This window comes from Bufo bufo, chromosome 1 (assembly GCF_905171765.1).
Source record: "Bufo bufo chromosome 1, aBufBuf1.1, whole genome shotgun sequence".
In the NCBI taxonomy this organism is placed as follows: Eukaryota; Metazoa; Chordata; class Amphibia; order Anura; family Bufonidae; genus Bufo; species Bufo bufo.
In genome coordinates, this window is record NC_053389.1 from 217,725,068 (window position 1) to 217,743,407 (window position 18,340).

Sequence of the window (18,340 nt, forward strand, 5' to 3'; positions counted from 1 at the left end):
CGCTCCATCTCATGACTGAAAGAAAACCGCAAACCGGTTTGCGCTCTGGTATGGGAACGCGACCAAACAAAACTGAATGCATTTTGGAGCGTTGTGTTCAGTTCAGCTTTGTCCCAATTGGCAATGAATGGGGATAAACCGGAAGCATTTTTCCATTTCATCACCATGACAGCCACACAGGAGGTTGACCCATGACCTCTGTAGGGGCAGGAACAGAGAATACTCCCACCTCCGTTCCCCAGTGTTCCTGTCCCTACTAAGGCCAGGGGCAGAGAAGAGTCTCCCTGCGTGTCAGGGAGATGAAGAGGAAACTATCCCTGCTCTTTTTTATTTTTACTTTTTTAGGATGTCCAAGGACGGTCTCCTACCTTAGATCCAGCGGGAGCTCCCCAGCCCGCCAGCAGCCGAGTGCTTATGCTGGGCTGGGGGTATCGGGAGGACTCGTTCCGGTTCATCTGGAGCCTGCTCCCGGGTCGCATAATTCCTCCGCTCCCCCCGGTGGGGCGGGCAGTGTGCGCACGCCGACGTCTATTATTGATGATGTCACTTACGGGTCCTGGTCATGTGACCAACCCGGAAGTCTTCATGGACTGGATGGAGCGGTATATATGAAGCGGGCAAGCCAAGGCAGACGCTGATCTGAGGTCTGAGTAAGTACCAGTTATTCCACTGGCACCCCCAGCATGTCGGGTCCTGAGCCGCAGGTTTCTTTGGAGCCTGATGCCCCCTTACCGCCTCCCGTTAAGGAGGCACAGAAAAAGATTTAAAAGCCTTCCCGCTGTTTATCTTGCTCAAAAAAATTACCAGAGGGATATGCAAAAAAGTTGTGCAAAGACTGCATTTCGGATGTAATCCGCCAAGAACAGCCCTCTCTTATGGAAAGCATCCAATCGGTGGTTCAGGATGAACTGAGAGCCGCCAGGTCCGGGGTACCTGATCCCCAACCTCCAGCTAAACTGCCGAGGATAAGAAATTTCTCTTTGGATTCGGACATGGAGGATGAGGCCTCCTCCTCCAGACCGTGGGAGGAGGACGCCTCCCTTTCCGAAGGAGAAATTTCGGAAGGTGATGGGAAATTCTATTTTTCTGCTATGGAGATGCACGACCTATTAAAAGCAGTTCGTGCCACCATGGGGATTGAGGAGCCCCCTAAAACTCATTCCATCCAGGACGAAATGTTCGGAGGGCTAAGAGTAAAAAGGGCAATGGTATTTCCCATAAATGAGAACATCAGAGACATTGTGTTGGAAGAGTGGTCCGAACCGGAGAAAAGATTGGGAAAATCCGAAGAATTCAAAAACCGTTAAGTCTTTGATCCATCTCAGTCTAAACTGTTTGATGAAACCCCAAAATTAGACGTCCAGGTGGCTAAAGTAAATAAGAAGACTGCTTTGCCATTTGAAGACGCTGCTCAGCTTCAAGACACCATGGACGCCCTTCTAAGAAAATCATGGGAGGCATCCATGTACGGGCTCAAAACGAATATAGCTGCCACGTCTGTGGCCAGATCCATGTTCCTGTGGTTGAACGAATTGGAGAATCACTTAAGGAACAGAACTTCTAGGGAAGAAATCCTTCAGTCTTTACCGTTACTGAAATCTGCTACAGGGTTTTTAGCTGACGCCTCGGCCGAATCCATTAGATTCAGCGCCAGGGATGAGAGTTTATCTAATGCTGCTCGTAGAGCGCTATGGATGAAGTCCTGGTCTGGGGACAAAGCCTCCAAGATGAGGCTGTTCTATCTTCTCAGGGGAATATGTATTTGCCCTGTCTTAGACAAAATCCTAGAGAAGGCCGCGGATAAAAAGGGCTTCCCAGAAGATAAACCCTATAGAAGGAACCAGTCTTTTCGTCCTTACGCCAGCCAGAACTCCTATAAGGGCAAATCAGGCCGCTGGGCCTACCCTAAAGGGGGTAAAGGTAGGGGATTCCTTTTCAAACCCCAGAATAAGTCTGACTATAAGCAATGACGCCATTGTTGGGGGGGGGGGGTTGGGACTGAAGGATTTCCTCAGCCCCTGGGAGAAAATAACAAAAAATCCCTGGGCTCTGGAAATCATTCGGTCAGGATACAAAATAGTTCACTTCCATCCCACCCAACAAAATTCGTCATCACAAATGTAGATTCCAGACAAAACATTCTTTCAAGTGTCCAAGAACTAGTGGAAAAGAGTGGTTGTCCCAGTTTCCTAATTAAAACAGGGATACTATTCAACTTTATTTCTAGTAAGAAAGAAAGAAGGATCGCTTTGCACGATAATAAACCTGTAGCACTTGAACAAATTTGTCCTATACAGGAGATTCAAGATGGAATCCCTGAAGTCGGTAATCCCCCTGATAAATATGGGAGCAGTTATGTGTTCGGTTGATTAAGGGACGCATATTATCCTATCCCAACCATGAAAAATTCCTGCCATTCGCAGTTCAGGACTTGCACAACCGGATCCTTCACTTCCAGTTCACAGCCCTCCCATTCGGGATCTCATCTGCTCCGAGACTCTTTACAAAACTGGTAATAGAAATGGTGGCACCTATGAGACAAGAAGGACTCAACATAGTACCATACCTGGATGACTTTTTGATTATAGGCGATTCAAGGTCTCTCCTTCTACCTCACTTAAAAACATTTTTGTCCCGTCTGGCGGAGCTGGGCTGGATAGTGAACAGGTCAAAGTCTGTCCTGCATCCCTCCACGAGCGTGACTTTCCTAGGTCTAACCCTGGATTCACAGAAACAAAAAACCTTTCTCCTTCAGGTCAAGATCCATGCTCTCAAACAGAAGGTAAAAAGATTCCAACTGAAAAGAGTATGTTCTATAAGAGAGGCGATGAGCCTCTTGGGCCTTCTAACTTCCTGCATCCCCTCAGTAGAATGGGCTCAAGCACATTACCGTGTCATGCAGAGCTGGATTCTGAATCGGTGGAACAAAAAATTTGTCTATTTAGACCACAGGTTGCGGATCCCAAGCTCTGTGAAAATATCCCTATCCTGGTGGACAGTGGAGAAAAACTTGTCCAGGGGAGTCCCATGGAGCAGAACGCCATCTGTCAAAATCCTCACGGACGCCAGCAACTCAGGTTGGGGGGGGGGGGGGGCAAAGGTCGAAGACCGATACTACCAGGGCTCCTAGGGGAAAGAAATGTCCAATCAATCTTCCAATTTCAGGGAACTGTACGCTGTCTGGAAGAGCCTGAATGCAGCATGGGGGGGGCTTCTAGAGAACCGCCATGTAAAGGTCCTATCGGACAACATGACCACTGTCTCATACCTCAGACACCAGAGCATTGCGGAAGAAATATTCTCCTGGGCAGAGAAAGTGAGGTCCACTTGAAAGGCTCTCTGAACCAGGAAGCAGACTTCCTCAGCAGACGGAAAATAGACCACTCAGAGTGGTCATTGAAACTCCAGAAACTAGCAATAGAGGAACCCTGGAAGTTACCACCCATCCGGGACCTTCTTCACCAAGGCCCCATCCTTCACCCTCACCCAGAGTTCTTCAAGCTCACAGCCTGGATCCTGAGGTCGCCATACTGAAACACCCCAGGTCTTTCTGACAGTCATTTCTACAATGAAATACTGTCGGGGAAAAAAGTGACATCAGCAATATACCTTAAAATATGGAAAAGGTTTTGCTCATGGTCTGGAGAAACAGAACCAAACCTTAGGGAACCTAACATTCAGAAAATCCTGGACTTCCTACAGAACGGCCTGGAGATGGGGCTTACTCCCTCTACATTGAAGGTGCAAATCTCTGCACTTAGTACCTTCTTTCACGTCAGTCTAGCTGATCATAGGTGGATTAAGCAGTTTATCAGAGCAGCAATCAGGCTGAGGCCCTCCCTAAGATCCCGTACTCCTACCTGGGACCTAAACGCACTTATGCATCCTCCCTTTGAACCCCTGGAAGACTGCACAATTAAAATACTCTTTTTTTAAGACTGCATTTCTCATAGCCATTACGTCTGCCAGACTGCTGGGAGAGATACAAGCACTCTCCATAAGAGAACCTTATCTCACCATCTCGGACGACAAAATCCTCTTAAAACTAGATCCGGGATTTATGCCCAAGGTAGTCTCCAACTATCACAGAAGTCAGGAAATCATCCTCCCATCCTTTTGCGACAAACCAAGAAACCAGAGGGAGAGTGACTTCCATACTCTTGACGTCAGACGCACTGTACTGAGAGGCCTGGAAACCACAAAAGACTTTAGAAAATCTGACAGTCTTCTTATCCAGTTTGCAGGAAAGAATAGGGGCTCGAAGGTCTCCAGGTCATCCATTGCCCGATGGATTAAGGATACCATCTTTCTTTCCTACAAGCTTCAGAACTTGGATCCACCCATAAATGTTCGGGCCCATTCTACTAGAGCAGTCTCCACCACCTTTACAGAAAGAGCGGGCATCTTCGCTAGATGACATATGCAGGGCGGCCACCTGGTCTAGCATACACACTTTCATCAGGCATTACCGCTTAGACTTATCCAGGTCTTCTGACCTTTCCTATGGACGCAAGGTCCTTCAAGCGGTTGCCCCCCCCCCCCCCCCCCCCCCTAAAATGTATAATTTTATAATTCTCCTGTGTGGACGTCATGGTGATGAAATGGAAAACCGGAATTAGACTTACCGGTAATTTTGTTTCCATGAAATCACCATGACTGCCCGTATCCCCCCCCCCCCCCCCCCCCCCCCCCTTTCTTTTTGGTATGAAGTAATACCTTGTCTCCCCTTTGGGTATGATGTAATACCTTTAATATATTTCTACTTATGATTCTGGCACTCAGCAATCTTTGAAACACTGGGGAACGGAGGTGAGAGGGGGCAATTTAACCTCTTCTCTGTTCCTGCCCCTACAGAGGTCATGGGTCAACCTCCTGTGTGGCCGTCATGGTGATTTCATGGAAACAAGATTACCGGGAAGTCTAATTCCGGGTTTGAGATGCTCTGCTGGATCTCAATACCGCAAAAGTTAAACTCAAGTGTGAAAGTAGCCTGACGAAGCGCAGCCCTGTCATTTGGATAGTTTCTGTGCTCTGTTATTGCAGCTCAGCCCCGTTCACTTGGTATCTCCCTAATTGTGCTTACTCACGCAATAGTTATGTCCTTTATGCTGAACACGGTAAAAATGAAACCCAAAAGATTGAAAAATTGCTGCGCCCCCTAACCACCCCCCCCCCTCCCCCCCAATAAAAAAAGTTGTGTGCCATTGAAAAATACAACTCCTCCCACAAACGGCCAACCCCTTCTGCAGCTGTACCTCTGGAAAGATAGGAATGTTATGGGTCCTGCAATGTTGAGGGAAAAAGGCCGTCCTTAAAATTACTGTATAGCCTAAAACAATGGCTGAATCCAGCTTCACCTTGTGCGGAGGAGGAGGTGGGGGCTGCATGGAGGAAGATGAAAGATCTTCCTGTTTTGTTTAGATCATCCCTGGAAAAGTCTTGACGTTGAGGTTGGTGCTAAAGTGTAAATTTGTCTGAAAACAATTGTCGTGCAGTCTTATAATATAAGGGAACTGAATGGGTCACACTGCAAATTGTAAAGTCCCACAACTCCAGAATCGCCAAAGATCTAATTCTGTGCCTCCTTTCAGTTAAATTATGTTTTGAGGCTGCACTGATACACAGTTGCCACAACAAGCCTCACAAGACCAAAGATCAAAGTGTTATCTCTCCCACTTGCTAACCTAATCACACCAATCACACCTCTGTTTAACCCCTCAGATGCTGTCACTGCACCTATAGCAGAATATGCACCTCCCCCCACGTAGAAAAACACAATATTGGAAAGGGTGAAATCTGCAAATTTGTTTAATCTAAAGACAGGGTGGATTTGATTTAAATCACTAGTCAGTAAGGCTTGATTTAAATCATAGTTTTCTACATAAAGACTAATTCTTGCTGGTATAACTTATAATATGCAAGTAGATGAAGATTTTTAGAATAACAACTTTTCATATTAGTTTGATTAGGTTGATTCTGTATTCATAGGTTTGTAGAAGTTAAGATTAAGGTATTTTTCTCAACTCTGTTCATGTTATAACATTTTTGCTGTGAAGAAGAGGCATGTGATCTCTGCTGAGTCAAATTCTGTTTTGAGAACTGCAAAAGTAAACCAAGCATCTGTGATAATATCTTGTAGGCTGAAAAACCTGCCCAATAATCTTACAAAAACCTCTGGAAGAGCACGACATTGTGAATGGATTAATGGAATTTATTAAACATATACAGCCTTATTCTACATAATTAAAAAAACTAATCTTTATTTCATGATGGAATAACCTTTGGATGGTAATATATTTTCCTCCAAAAAGCATTTTGCATAAAAAAAAATCCAATTTAAATCAAAAAAATCAGAATCATTGATTTTTATCCACCCTGTCTAAAGATGAGATCAGTGGCAAAAACCACCTAAAATCTGCACCAAAAACCACTGTTAAATAGCATTTTTTTGGTGCGCGTTGGGTTCAGAAACATACAGAAATTTGTGTGGATCTTCTGCAGGTACACTAAGTGGGTTTACAGGAAAAGTAAAAACTTTTGTCTAGTAATGAGCTCAACAGTTCGTCACCTATGAAGGGCTGTCCTTACTGCTGAAGAAGCTGCCCCCTGCCGCTTCTTTGGTAGGGCTGGACACCTTGCCCGGCCCTGACAATCTCGCGCCTGCGCTTCTGCTCCAAGTAGAGGTGCAAGGTCAGAGGCTCTGCTTCGGCTACCGGGACAGCGATCGTGCATGCGCTGCTACACTTCCATCTACATGAACAGTCGCTGTGGACTGTTTTTCACCCCCGTCAGGTAAAGAACTCCTCTTGATGAGACTAATCTATTTGCTTATCTCTACTTTTGTCCCACATACAGTAAAAAAAAAAAAAATCCATATCTTGCATCCATAACAACCTGTGCTATAAAATATTTGGTCGCAGTGGAAAAAAAAACCCACCAGAACTGCTGTTTTCTATTCCTCTCACCTAGTAAAAACAGCATAAAAGGCAATCAAAAATGTTACTAATAGAAATGATAAATTGTCCAACAAAAACAAGCCTTCGTGGAAAATATAAAAATCTTACAGATCTTGGAATGCAGCGACTTAAAACTATCTCGTTAGTCTTACTGGGCAAGTAGAACATACCTGTAAGTAGAAGAACTACAGGTTCTTCTAAAAAAATTAGCATATTGTGATAAAGTTCATTATTTTCTGTAATGTACTGATAAACATTAGACTTTCATATATTTTAACCAATTGCCTTCTAATTAGATTTTTGTTGGATTTTATTATCACGTGGGTTTTATATAAATTGCTATTTAGAATTAGTGACTTTTAAAAATACCTTTATTAGTGATAATGTGGGTATAGGTATGTATAGACCAACAGAGTGTGCTACAGTTTCAAAAGGATTTTATATAAATTTCTTTTGACAGGGGAGTAGTGACCCCTAAACAGAACATATATTAGTAATACAAAATGTCGGTAGGCTTAGACAGTTCGAGGATCATATCAAAAATAAGAGACAGGGTCTGAGGAAAGGGCAGGGCAGACACAATGCTTACCCTAAAACAGCCCTAAAAGACTGCTCAGCCCAGGGAAACCTCCTGATGGTGGGGGTTCCCTGTCCCCGAACCGAAGACTATCCAATCCCTAGATTGACCCTAGCCAGGGAAAAATAAGTGATATACAAAAACAGTAATGAGGATAAATCTGGAATGGAAGGTGGTTCAAAATAAATGTGGTCGCCACCTGCCCCTTTCCGAAAAAATACAAGTTATACAGACAGTATAAGAGTGGAAGGGGGTCCAGATATTGAGGAGATCACCATTCCACTCAAAAATACAATACGCGCGTTTTTTAAAAATATGCACCACGTGTCGAGGTGGATGTAATAAGATGTGCATATTTTTAAAAAACGTGCGTATTGTATTTTTGAGTAGAATGGTGATCTCCTCAATATCTGGACCCCCTTCCACTCTTATACTGTCTGTATAACTTGTATTTTTTCGGAAAGGGGCAGGTGGCGACCATTTATTTTGAACCACCTTCCATTCCCGATTTATCCTCATTACTGTTTTTGTATATCGTTTATTTTTCCCTGGCTAGGGTCAATCTAGGGATTGGATAGTCTTAGGTTCGGGGACAGGGAACCCCCACCATCAGGAGGTTTCCCTGGGCTGAGCAGTCTTTTAGGGCTGTTTTAGGGTAAGCATTGTGTCTGCCCTGCCCTTTCCTCAGACCCTGTCTCTTATTTTTGATATGATCCTCGAACTGTCTAAGCCTACCGACATTTTGTATTACTAATATATGTTCTGTTTAGGGGTCACTACTCCCCTGTCAAAAGAAATTTATATATAATCCTTTTGAAACTGTAGCACACTCTGTTGGTATATACATACCTATACCCACATTATCACTAATAAAGGTATTTTTAAAAGTCACTAATTCTAAATAGCAATTTTCATATATTTTAGATTCATTACACACAACTGAAGTAGTTCAAGCCTTTTCTTGTTTTGATATTGATGATTTTGGCATACAGCTCACGAAAACCCCAAATTCCTATCTAAAAAAATTAGCATATTTCATCCGACCAATAAAAGAAAAGTCAACCTTCAAATAATTAAGTTCAGTTATGCACTCAATACTTGGTCGGGAATCCTTTTGCAGAAATGACTGCTTCAATGCGGCGTGGCATGGAGGCAATCAGCCTGTGGCACTGCTAAGGTGTTATGGAGGCCCAGGATGCTTCGATAGCGGCCTTAAGCTCATCCAGAGTGTTGGGTCTTGCGTCTCTCAACTTTCCTGACCTGAATCCCATAGAGAATCTGTGGGATATTGGGAAGAGAGAGTTGGCAGGCCAATTGAGCACAGTAATACCATGGTCAGTAAACCATTTACCAGTGGTTTTGGCACTGTGAGCAGGTGCCAGGTCGTGCTGAAAAATGAAATCTTCATCTCCATAAAGCTTTTCAGCAGATGGAAGCATGGAGTGCTCAAATCTCCTGATAGCTAGCTGCATTGACCCTGCCCTTGATAAAACACAGTGGACCAACACCAGCAGCTGACATGGCACCACAGACCATCACTGACTGTGGGTACTTGACACTGGACTTCAGGCATTTCCCTCTCCCCAGTCTTCCTCCAGACTCTGGCACCTTGATTTCCGAATGACATGCAAAATTTGCTCTCATCTGAAAAAAGTACTTTTGGACCACTGAGCAACAGTCCAGTGCTGCTTCTCTGTAGCCCAGGTCAGGAGCTTCTGCCGCTGTTTCTGGTTCAAAAGTGGCTTGACCTGGGGAATGCGGCACCTGTAGCCCATTTCCTGCACACGCCTGTACACGGTGGCTCTGGATGTTTCTACTCCAGACTCAGTCCACTGCTTCCGCAGGTCCCTCAAGGTCTGGAATCGGTCCTTCTCCACAATCTTCCTCGGGGTCCGGTCACCTCTTCTCGTTGTGCAGTGTTTTCTGCCACACTTTTTACTTCCCACAGACTTCCCACTGAGGTGCCTTGATACAGCACTCTGGGAACAGCCTATTCGTTCAGAAATTTCTTTGTGTCTTACCCTCTTGCTTGAGGGTGTCAATGATGGCCTTCTGGACAGCAGTCAGGTCGGCAGTCTTGCCCATGATTGCGGTTTTGAGTAATGAACCAGGCTGGGAGTTTTTAAAAGCCTCAGGAATCTTTTGCAGGTGTTTAGAGTTAATTAGTTGATTCAGATGATTAGGTTAATAGCTCGTTTAGAGAACCTTTTCATGATATGCTAATTTTTTGAGATAGGAATTTTGGGTTTTCATGAGCAGTTTGCCAAAATCATCAATATTAAAACAAGAAAAGGCTTGAACTACTTCAGTTGTGTGTAATGAATCTAAAATATATGAAAGTCTAATGTTTATCAGTACATTACAGAAAATGAACTTTATCACAATATGCTAATTTTTTTAGCAGAACCTGTATATGAATCTGGTATGGTAATAGTATTGACCCGCAAAATAAAGCAAAAATTATTTTATTTTCATCCATGTCTGTTTTGCAGATTCTAGAACATGTCCTATTCTTGTTAGTATTGTAGACAAGAGTAGTAATTTCTAGTAATGGCGGTGAGCAACGTGTAGATTGCACAAGGAAGGAAACCACAGTACACGGTTGTGTGCATGGGGCAAAAGAGGACCTGTCACCGCTCCTGACATGTCTGTTTTATAAGCTACATGCATTCCCCATGTAATAACAATTCTGGACTATGTCCGGCCGCTCCTTTATTATTTCTACTAGAAGTTATGAATGAATTACTAGCAGCCTGCAGAAAGGGTAAAGAGGGGCATTAACCAGTAAAGGGGTGGGGGGGGTCACCTGCACAGTCTTACAATGGCAGGACTCTCTGGATGCAGTCAGACTGTGCAGGGACACACCCCTAACTGGTTAAAGGGGTTGTCCATGTTTTTTTCTCTCAGGATAGGTCATCAATATCAGATTGGCGGGGGTCTGACACCCGGCACCTCTGCCAATCAGCTGTATGAGGAGACGGCGCGCGCGCACATGCTGTCTTCCTTCTCTCTAGTTTGCTGCTGTCCCATAGACATACAGCGGAGAGAAAGGAGATGGCACGTGCACACTGCTCCTCAAACGGACTCCCATCAATCTGATATTAATGAGCTATCCTGAGGATAGGTCATCAATATTAAAAGCTTGGACAACCCCTTTAACACCCCTCTGTACCCTTTCTGCAGATTGCTAGCAATACATTCATAACTTAGTCGAAATAATAAAAGAATAAGAATAATGCTCCAGAATTATTACATGGTGAATGCAAGATGCAAATAGGCATGTCAGGAGTGGTGAAAGGTCCTCTTTAAATTGGTACATCACTAAGGGGTGAAAACGCATTTGGATTTCACCCGACTTGTGCGCCACCAATTTTTGAGGCTTATATTCAAAATCTGCAGTAAACTGGCATTTTCCAGAGGAGGATTTTTTTTTTTTTGTTTTTTTTGTTTTTCCCTTTTTCAATTTTAATGTGACTTTTTGCGGGTGAAGGGGAAATGGGAGTGTGAATATGTTGTAGTGCAGGAGGAGTAACTGGAGACAAATATTGCTTTCCTCTCTTCTGACAGATCCCGAACAGATCGGGGGTCACACTTCTGCCATCAAAAAAGCATTGTGGTACAACGATTACAGACAGATAATTTCTGCATCAGATGACAAGACTGTGCGGTGAGTGATGCTGGACTGTGGTGAACCAGCTCCACCTGCTGTGCAATGTGGGAAATGCAGCCATCACTGGAAAACCAACAACTAGGTCTGTGAGGTGGCTGCACTGTAAAGTCCTGGGGGAAAAGGGTCCCTCCTTCAATCCTATGTCTTTATCAGGTCTAAATTACAATTTCTTATTGTAACAGAAATCTGTGGTCTACTTTTGTCACTGGAGGCTGTCATGTCATAGGATCCAAGTAGCTGAGGGAAAAAAATAATTCCCCCCCCCCCCCTTCCCCGGGGCGCGCACACACACACTTACTCCCAAAATCGAGTGTATAATCAGTGGCGCACATGGTTAGTGTCAGGACTTCTGTTGTGTGTTTCAAATGTCAGCCATGATCTCAGAGGAGCCATTGTTGGTGGTATCAAGCAGACTCCAAACCATTCACCAGTGAGTATGTGTGTGCATAGAGACACTTCAAGATAGCGGCTTGTCTTCCCAGGTGTCCCAGCAAATTCAGTCTATGGTCAGAGCATAAGATATTGTGAACAATCCAAGAGCTGCATAGTATGGCGACAGTTTAGGGCAAGGGAGGCAGGAAAAATAACAACCTTCTGTTGCCGCATCTGAACAAAGCACACAAGTTCTAGAACGATGTCTTCTGAACGTATGTGACTGAGGAGGAGCTGTCCGCTCATCATTGGTGGCATGGTGGGGGCGACTTATTTTGCTTTTGCCCACCTAGTTTCTAAAGGTTGGTTGAAGTCTTTCTCTGGGATTTATGTATTGGTGGCCTATTCTCAGGATAGGACATCAATATGAGATCTGCTGGGGTATGACTCTTGGCACCCCCGCTAATCAGCTGTTTGTGGAGGCTGCAGGACTCCCATGTGTGCCGTGGCCTTGTTGCATCTTAACAAGAACAGTGCTGTCTTTTGGATAGCGGCTATGCTTGGTATTGCAGCCTAGCTCCATTCACTTGGATCTGATGTCAGATGGCGTAGGAAGAGGCCTAAGAACTGACCATGGCCTCTTCATACAGCTAAAGACTCCTGGGACCCCCCTACCCCAGGTCTGCAGTAACTGAGCACTAGTTTCATAAGCATATGAGGCTGGCCTGATGTAGAGCGGTTCCTCAGGCCTCAGTTTGGTTATTCGCTGTTTCCTTACAGCCTGGGTATACTGTGACCTCCTCTATTTGTGTGTACTTCTCTGGATAACACCTTGCTCTTGTCTCTTTTTTTTATTTAGTTTGTGGGACAGAGCTAGCATGACAGAGGTGAAGACCCTGAACTTTCCCCTGTCAGTCAGCAGCATGGAGTATGTTCCAGAAGGAGAGTCTCTGCTCATCACCTATGGGAGAACGATTGCTCTGTATAACTCTTCCAGGTACGCCCATGACTTTTACTGTTTGCCATTTGCATGCTGATCTCCTTGTGTGGCCTCATCCCTATGTGGCCAATCCATATATCTGCACCTCTGCTCTGGAGAGGAGGTGGCAGCTGCCACCCTTGTACGTGGTACCAGTTCTTCTCCTCCCTGTAGATGGTGTCGACTATACAGAAAAGGGGGATTCTGCCCTGTAGACAGCGCCATCTGCTCTGCACACATTCCTGGTTTGTGCTAGAGCAATATTCGGTCATGTCCTCGGTTAGATATTGGTTGACTATTTTGTAGTGACTGATGTCTGATTAGTGACATCACCAGGGATGCCACCAGGTTTCTCTGCTCTTACAGATTCTGCCTTTATTTTCTCTTTACAGCTTTGAGCTTATAAAGTCATTTGAAGCAACATCCTCCATCAACTCTGCTTCTCTCCACCCAGAAAAAGACTGCATAGTGGCCGGAGGCGATGACTTCAAACTGTACAAATATGACTACACCACAGGAGAGGAGCTTGGTGAGACCTAGTTCCTTGACCACAGCTCTGACATAATCTTCCACCAAACACCCCACCCCCACATTTTGCCACCATGCTCTGACGTGGTGACCTCTAGTCACTTACCTCTCAACTCTTTTCTGACAGAATCCTACAAAGGTCATTTTGGTCCAATCCATTGTGTCCGCTTCAGTCCAGATGGGGAGCTCTATGCCAGCGGCTCTGAAGATGGGACGCTAAGACTGTGGCAGACTGCAGTAGGGAAGACTTATGGATTGTGGAAGTGTGTTTTGCCAGGTAATGAAGATATGGACAGTGAAGACTGATCCTTCACTTGGGTGGCTCTAGGCAAAGGTTCAGTATGATATTAAAAGAAAGCATCTGTGTTCTCTCGCCAGAGATGGATCCCCATTTGTTTACATGCTTGGTATTCACATGAATGAGGTGGAGTTGCAACACCATCATGGGCAGGAGGGCATCAGTTTCAGTCTGTCTTCCAGTTACCTCAATGACAAGAAAACTATTAACCAATTTGACTATATAGAAAAGAACATATTCAAAGTGGTTTGTGAATGCACCCTTAACCCCTTAGGGACACAGCCTTATTTCACCTTAAGCACCAGGCCATTTTTTGCAAATCTGACCAGTGTCACTTTAAGGCCTCTTTCACACGGCCGTTTTTTTTTTCCCGTTTACTGGCCGTTTTTTGCGGTCCGTATACGGAACCATTGATTTCAATGGGTCCGCAAAAAAAACGGAATGTGTTCCGTATGCATTCCGTTTCCGTTTTTCCGTTCCGTTTTAACATAGAACATGTCCTATATTTGGCCGCAAATCACGTTCCGTGGCTCCATTAAAGTCTATGGGTCCGCAAAAAAACGGAATGCATACGGAAGTGCATCCGTATGTCTTCCGTATCCGTTCCGTTTTTTGCGGATCCATCTATTGAAAATGTTATGCCCAGCCCAATTTTTGCTATGAAATTACTGTATACTGTATTTGCCATACGGAAAAACGGAACGGAAAAACGAAACGGAAACACAACGGAAACAAAAAACGGAACAACGGATCCGTTTAAAACGGACCGCAAAACACTGAAAAAGCCATACGGTCGTGTGCAATAGGCCTAAGTGGTGATAACTTTAAAACACTTTGACTTATCCAGGCCATTCTGAGATAGTTTTTTTCGTCACATATTGTACTTCATGACACTGGTAAAATGAAGTAAAAAAAAAATTCATTTTTATTTATAAAAAAAATTGCAAATTTCCAAGTTTCAATTTCTCTACTTCTATAATACATGGTAATACCTACAAAAATAGTTATTACTTTACATTCCCCATATGTCTACTTCATGTTAGGATCATTTTGGGAATGATATTTTATTTTTGGGGAATGTTACAAGGTTTAGAAGCAAATCTTGAAATTTTTCAGACATTTTCAAAAAAACACTTTTTAGGGACCAGTTCAGGTTTGAAGTCACTTTGTGAGGCTCACATAATAGAAACCACCCAAATATGACCCATTCTAGAAACTACACCCCTCAAGGTATTCAAAACTGATTTTACAAACTTAGTTAACCCTTTAGGTGTTCCACAAGAGTTAATGGCAAATAATGCTAAAATTTCAGAATTTTTTTATTTTTTTGTGTGCAAATTTTCCATTTTAATCCATTTTTTCCAGTAACAAAGCAAGGGTTAACAGCCAAACAAAATGCTATATTTATTGCCCCGATTCTGTAGTTTTCAGAAACACCCCATATGTGGCCGTAAACTACTGTACGGGCACACAGTAGGGCGTAGAGGGAAAGGTGCGCCATATGGTTTTTGGAAGCCAGATTTTGCTGCACTGGTTTTTCGACACCATGTCCCATTTGAAGCCCCCCTGATGCACCCCTAGAGTAGAAATTCCATAAAAGTGACCCTTATCTAAGAAACTACACCCCTCAAGGTATTCAAAACTGATTTTACAAACTTTCTTAACCCTTTAGGTGTTGCACAAGATTTAATGGAAAATAGAGAATTTCAAAATTTCACTTTTTTGGCAGATTTTCTATTTTAATATTTTTTTTTTCCAGTTACAAAGCAAGGGTTAACAGCCAAACAAAACTCATTATTTATGGCCCTGATTCTGTAGTTTATAGAAACACCCCATATGTGGTCGTAAACAGCTGTACGGGCACACGGCAGGGTGCAGAAGGAAAGGAGTGCCATACGGTTTTTGGAAGGCAGATTTTGCTGAACTGGTTTTTTTGACACCATGTCCCATTTGAAGCCCCCCTGATGCACCCCTAGGGTAGAAACGCCAAAATAGTGACCCCATTTTAGAAACTACGGGATAGGGTGGCAGTTTTGTTGGTACTAGTTTAGGGTACATATGATTTTTGGTTGCTCTATATTACACTTTTTGTGAGGCAAGGTAACAAGAAATAGATTTTTTGGCACAGTTTTTTTTTTATTTTTTTATTTATTTACAGCATTCATCTGACAGGTTAGATCATGTGGTAATTTTATAGAGCAGGTTGTCACGGATGCGGCGATACCTAATATGTATACAATGTTTTTATTTATGCAAGTTTTTCAAAAATGAAATCATTGTGTAACACAAAAAATCATGTTTTAGTGTCTCCATAGTTTGAGAGCCATAGTTTTTTTCAGTTTTTGGGCGATTATCTTAAATAGGGTCTCATTTTTTGTGGGATGAGATGACTGTTTGATTCGCACTATATTGGGGTGCATGTGACTTTTTGATCGCTTGCTATTACACGTTTTGTGACGTAAGATAACAAAAATGGCTTTTTTTTTTTACACTTTTTATTTTTATTTTTTTACGGTGGTCACCTGAGGGGTTAGGTCATGTGATCTTTTTATAGAGCCGGTCGATACGGACGTGGCGATACCTAATATGTATACTTTTTTTATTTATTTTTATTTATGTAAGTTTTACACAATGATTTAATTTTTGAAACAAAAAAACATGTTTTAGTGTTTCCATAGTCTAAGAGCCATAGTTTTTTCAGTTTTTGGGCGATTATCTTGGGTAGGGTATGATTTTTGGGGGATGAGGTGACGGTTTGATTGGTACTATTTTGGCGTACATGCAACTTTTTTGATCACTTTTAGGGAAGTAAGGTGGGCAAAATTTAAATTTCCTCAGTTTTAATTTTTTTATTTTTATGGCGTTCACCATGCGGGGAAAGTAACATGACCGTTTTATAGATCAGGTCGTTACGGACGCGGCGATACCTAATATGTGTAGTGTATTTTTTTTTTTTTTTTTTTTTTTATTCAGTGATAAATGTGTTTTTTGTTAAATTTTTCACTTTTACATTTTTTTGACCCAGACCCACTTGGTTCTTGAAGATCCAGTGGGTCTGATGTCTGTATAATACAGTACAGTACACTATAGTCTATTGTACTGCATTTTACTTACACTTTGTCTGAACAGATCTCTGCCTTTAGCACAGATCTGTTCAGCACCATGCACAGCAGGATGCCTGAGAAGGCGTCCTGTTGCCATGGGAACCTTCCTCGTCTGCTCAGTTGTGGCTACAACTGAGCAGACTGGGAAGGGTAAGGAGGGGGGCTCCCTCCCTCTGTGACCCCATCCTGTCTGGGGGCTGCAAAGGCACAGGGAGCTCCCGACTGTTAACCTCTGCTCTTCCATACCGCGGTCCGTACTGACCGCGGTATGGAAAGGGTTAAACGGCTGACATCACAGCACAGATGTCAGCCGTTTATACCAGAGTGTCACCAACCCCCCTGCACCACCCGCCGCCATAAAATCACTCAGGGGTGCAGGGGGGGTGAAAATCTATATTTTGGGCATGTTAAAGTTTCTGATCCCCACGGTCAGAAACTGCAGAAAGCGCAGCAAACCGCAGGTCTGAATTGACCTGCGGTTTGCTGCGATCGCTGACATGGGGGTGTCACGGGACCCCCCCACGCATTTAGCCGAGGTGCCTGCTCAATGATTTGAGCAGGCACCTTGTTCCTATCACCACCCGCCGGGCGGCAGTGATCGGAACGTCACATGACGTACCAGTACGTCATGTGTCCTTAAGGACTCGGGAAACATCCCGTACCGGTACGTCATGTGTCCTTAAGGGGTTAAAGTGGTATTCCGGTTACAAAGTTATCTCTTATCTCCATCAGTCCCATAGAGAATGGATGGAGCAGCAGGGCGTGTACTTGACCTGCAGCTCCATTAGGGCTGGGAACCCGCATTCTCAGGATCAGTGGGGATCCCACCAACTAGTAACTGGAATAACACCTTCCTTGTAGTGATCATGAAGTCACAGCAGAAGTGGTGACTGGAATATAGAACAGGATAGGGGAGATGGGTTACTTGTGGTGGTGCTTTATGTCTAATGTTGGGATGTTCTGTGGCTGCAGTGAATAATATCTAATTTCTCTTTCTGAGCAGATGAGTTGGTTTCTGAGAACTCGGACGCCATCTTCAACATCTCATCCGAGATTAAAGCTTGAGCACTCCAGTCTTGTAGTGATGTCATGACCCTTTCAGACATTGATGAATGTCCAGAAACAGACACTTCCCGAAGTGAGTCTTCTCTACGGCGACTGCGCAGCTTCTGGGACGATGGAGCAGGAGGCACCTGGCAGCGCTTGTTGACTGACAAGACACCAGTGACATGTATAACTGTTGGGAGACGGATGGGATTCATTTTCTGGTGGGAGGGTCTGAGCTCCCGCCTCTGACCACTGTGTTACATTCTTATCTGCTTCTCCATATTTACGTAATGTATTTTCAGTTTTCTGAATAAACTCTGTACAAAGCTGTGATGTGTGTGGCTGCTGCTACCAGGGATGGGGTGGGCTGAATTCCCAGCATAGGAGGGTGAAGGAGGTCTCTTTATTCAGTGTTCTCATTTGGTTGGTCCAAGTTTTTTAATGCAGTTTTTGAAGCCTAAACCAGGTGTGGACTCAAAGTTTTTTAATACTTCCTCGTGTAATATGATTCACTCTTGATTTTGGCTTCAAAAATTGCATCAAAAACCTGAATGTGTGGAAGCATCTGGGAGTATTTTCGGTGCTGGAAAAAATGCCATTGCCTGCCTGCTCACATTTAGCCCCACTGAATGGAGCTAAACTGAGAATGGACACCCGCTGTGGTGGCTGTCTGGGCTCCACACCAAGAATGGACTTGTTCTGTCCAGGTGCTGTTGTGGCATTAAACCTTGGCATTGAAAACCGTGGGAGGGGGGCACCATGCACCCACCATCAGAATCTTGGAGCAGAATCTGTACCAAAATTTTTTG

The 18,340-nt window shown here is 43.9% G+C and overlaps 1 protein-coding gene across 1 annotated transcript in view; it reads left to right on the forward strand.

Annotated features, from left to right (window-relative positions):
• LOC121003405 (serine/threonine kinase receptor associated protein) overlaps positions 1 to 17,862 on the forward strand; it is a 36,178-nt gene extending 18,316 nt beyond the window's left edge. Inside the window, exons 5-9 of the mRNA XM_040435251.1 lie at positions 11,101 to 11,200; positions 12,435 to 12,572; positions 12,947 to 13,083; positions 13,210 to 13,359; positions 17,488 to 17,862. Of these exons, the coding sequence (XP_040291185.1) occupies positions 11,101 to 11,200; positions 12,435 to 12,572; positions 12,947 to 13,083; positions 13,210 to 13,359; positions 17,488 to 17,549 (587 nt within the window). The 3' untranslated portion in view covers positions 17,550 to 17,862. The remainder of the gene's footprint in view (positions 1 to 11,100; positions 11,201 to 12,434; positions 12,573 to 12,946; positions 13,084 to 13,209; positions 13,360 to 17,487) is intronic.
• The last annotated feature ends 478 nt before the right edge of the window (positions 17,863 to 18,340 follow it).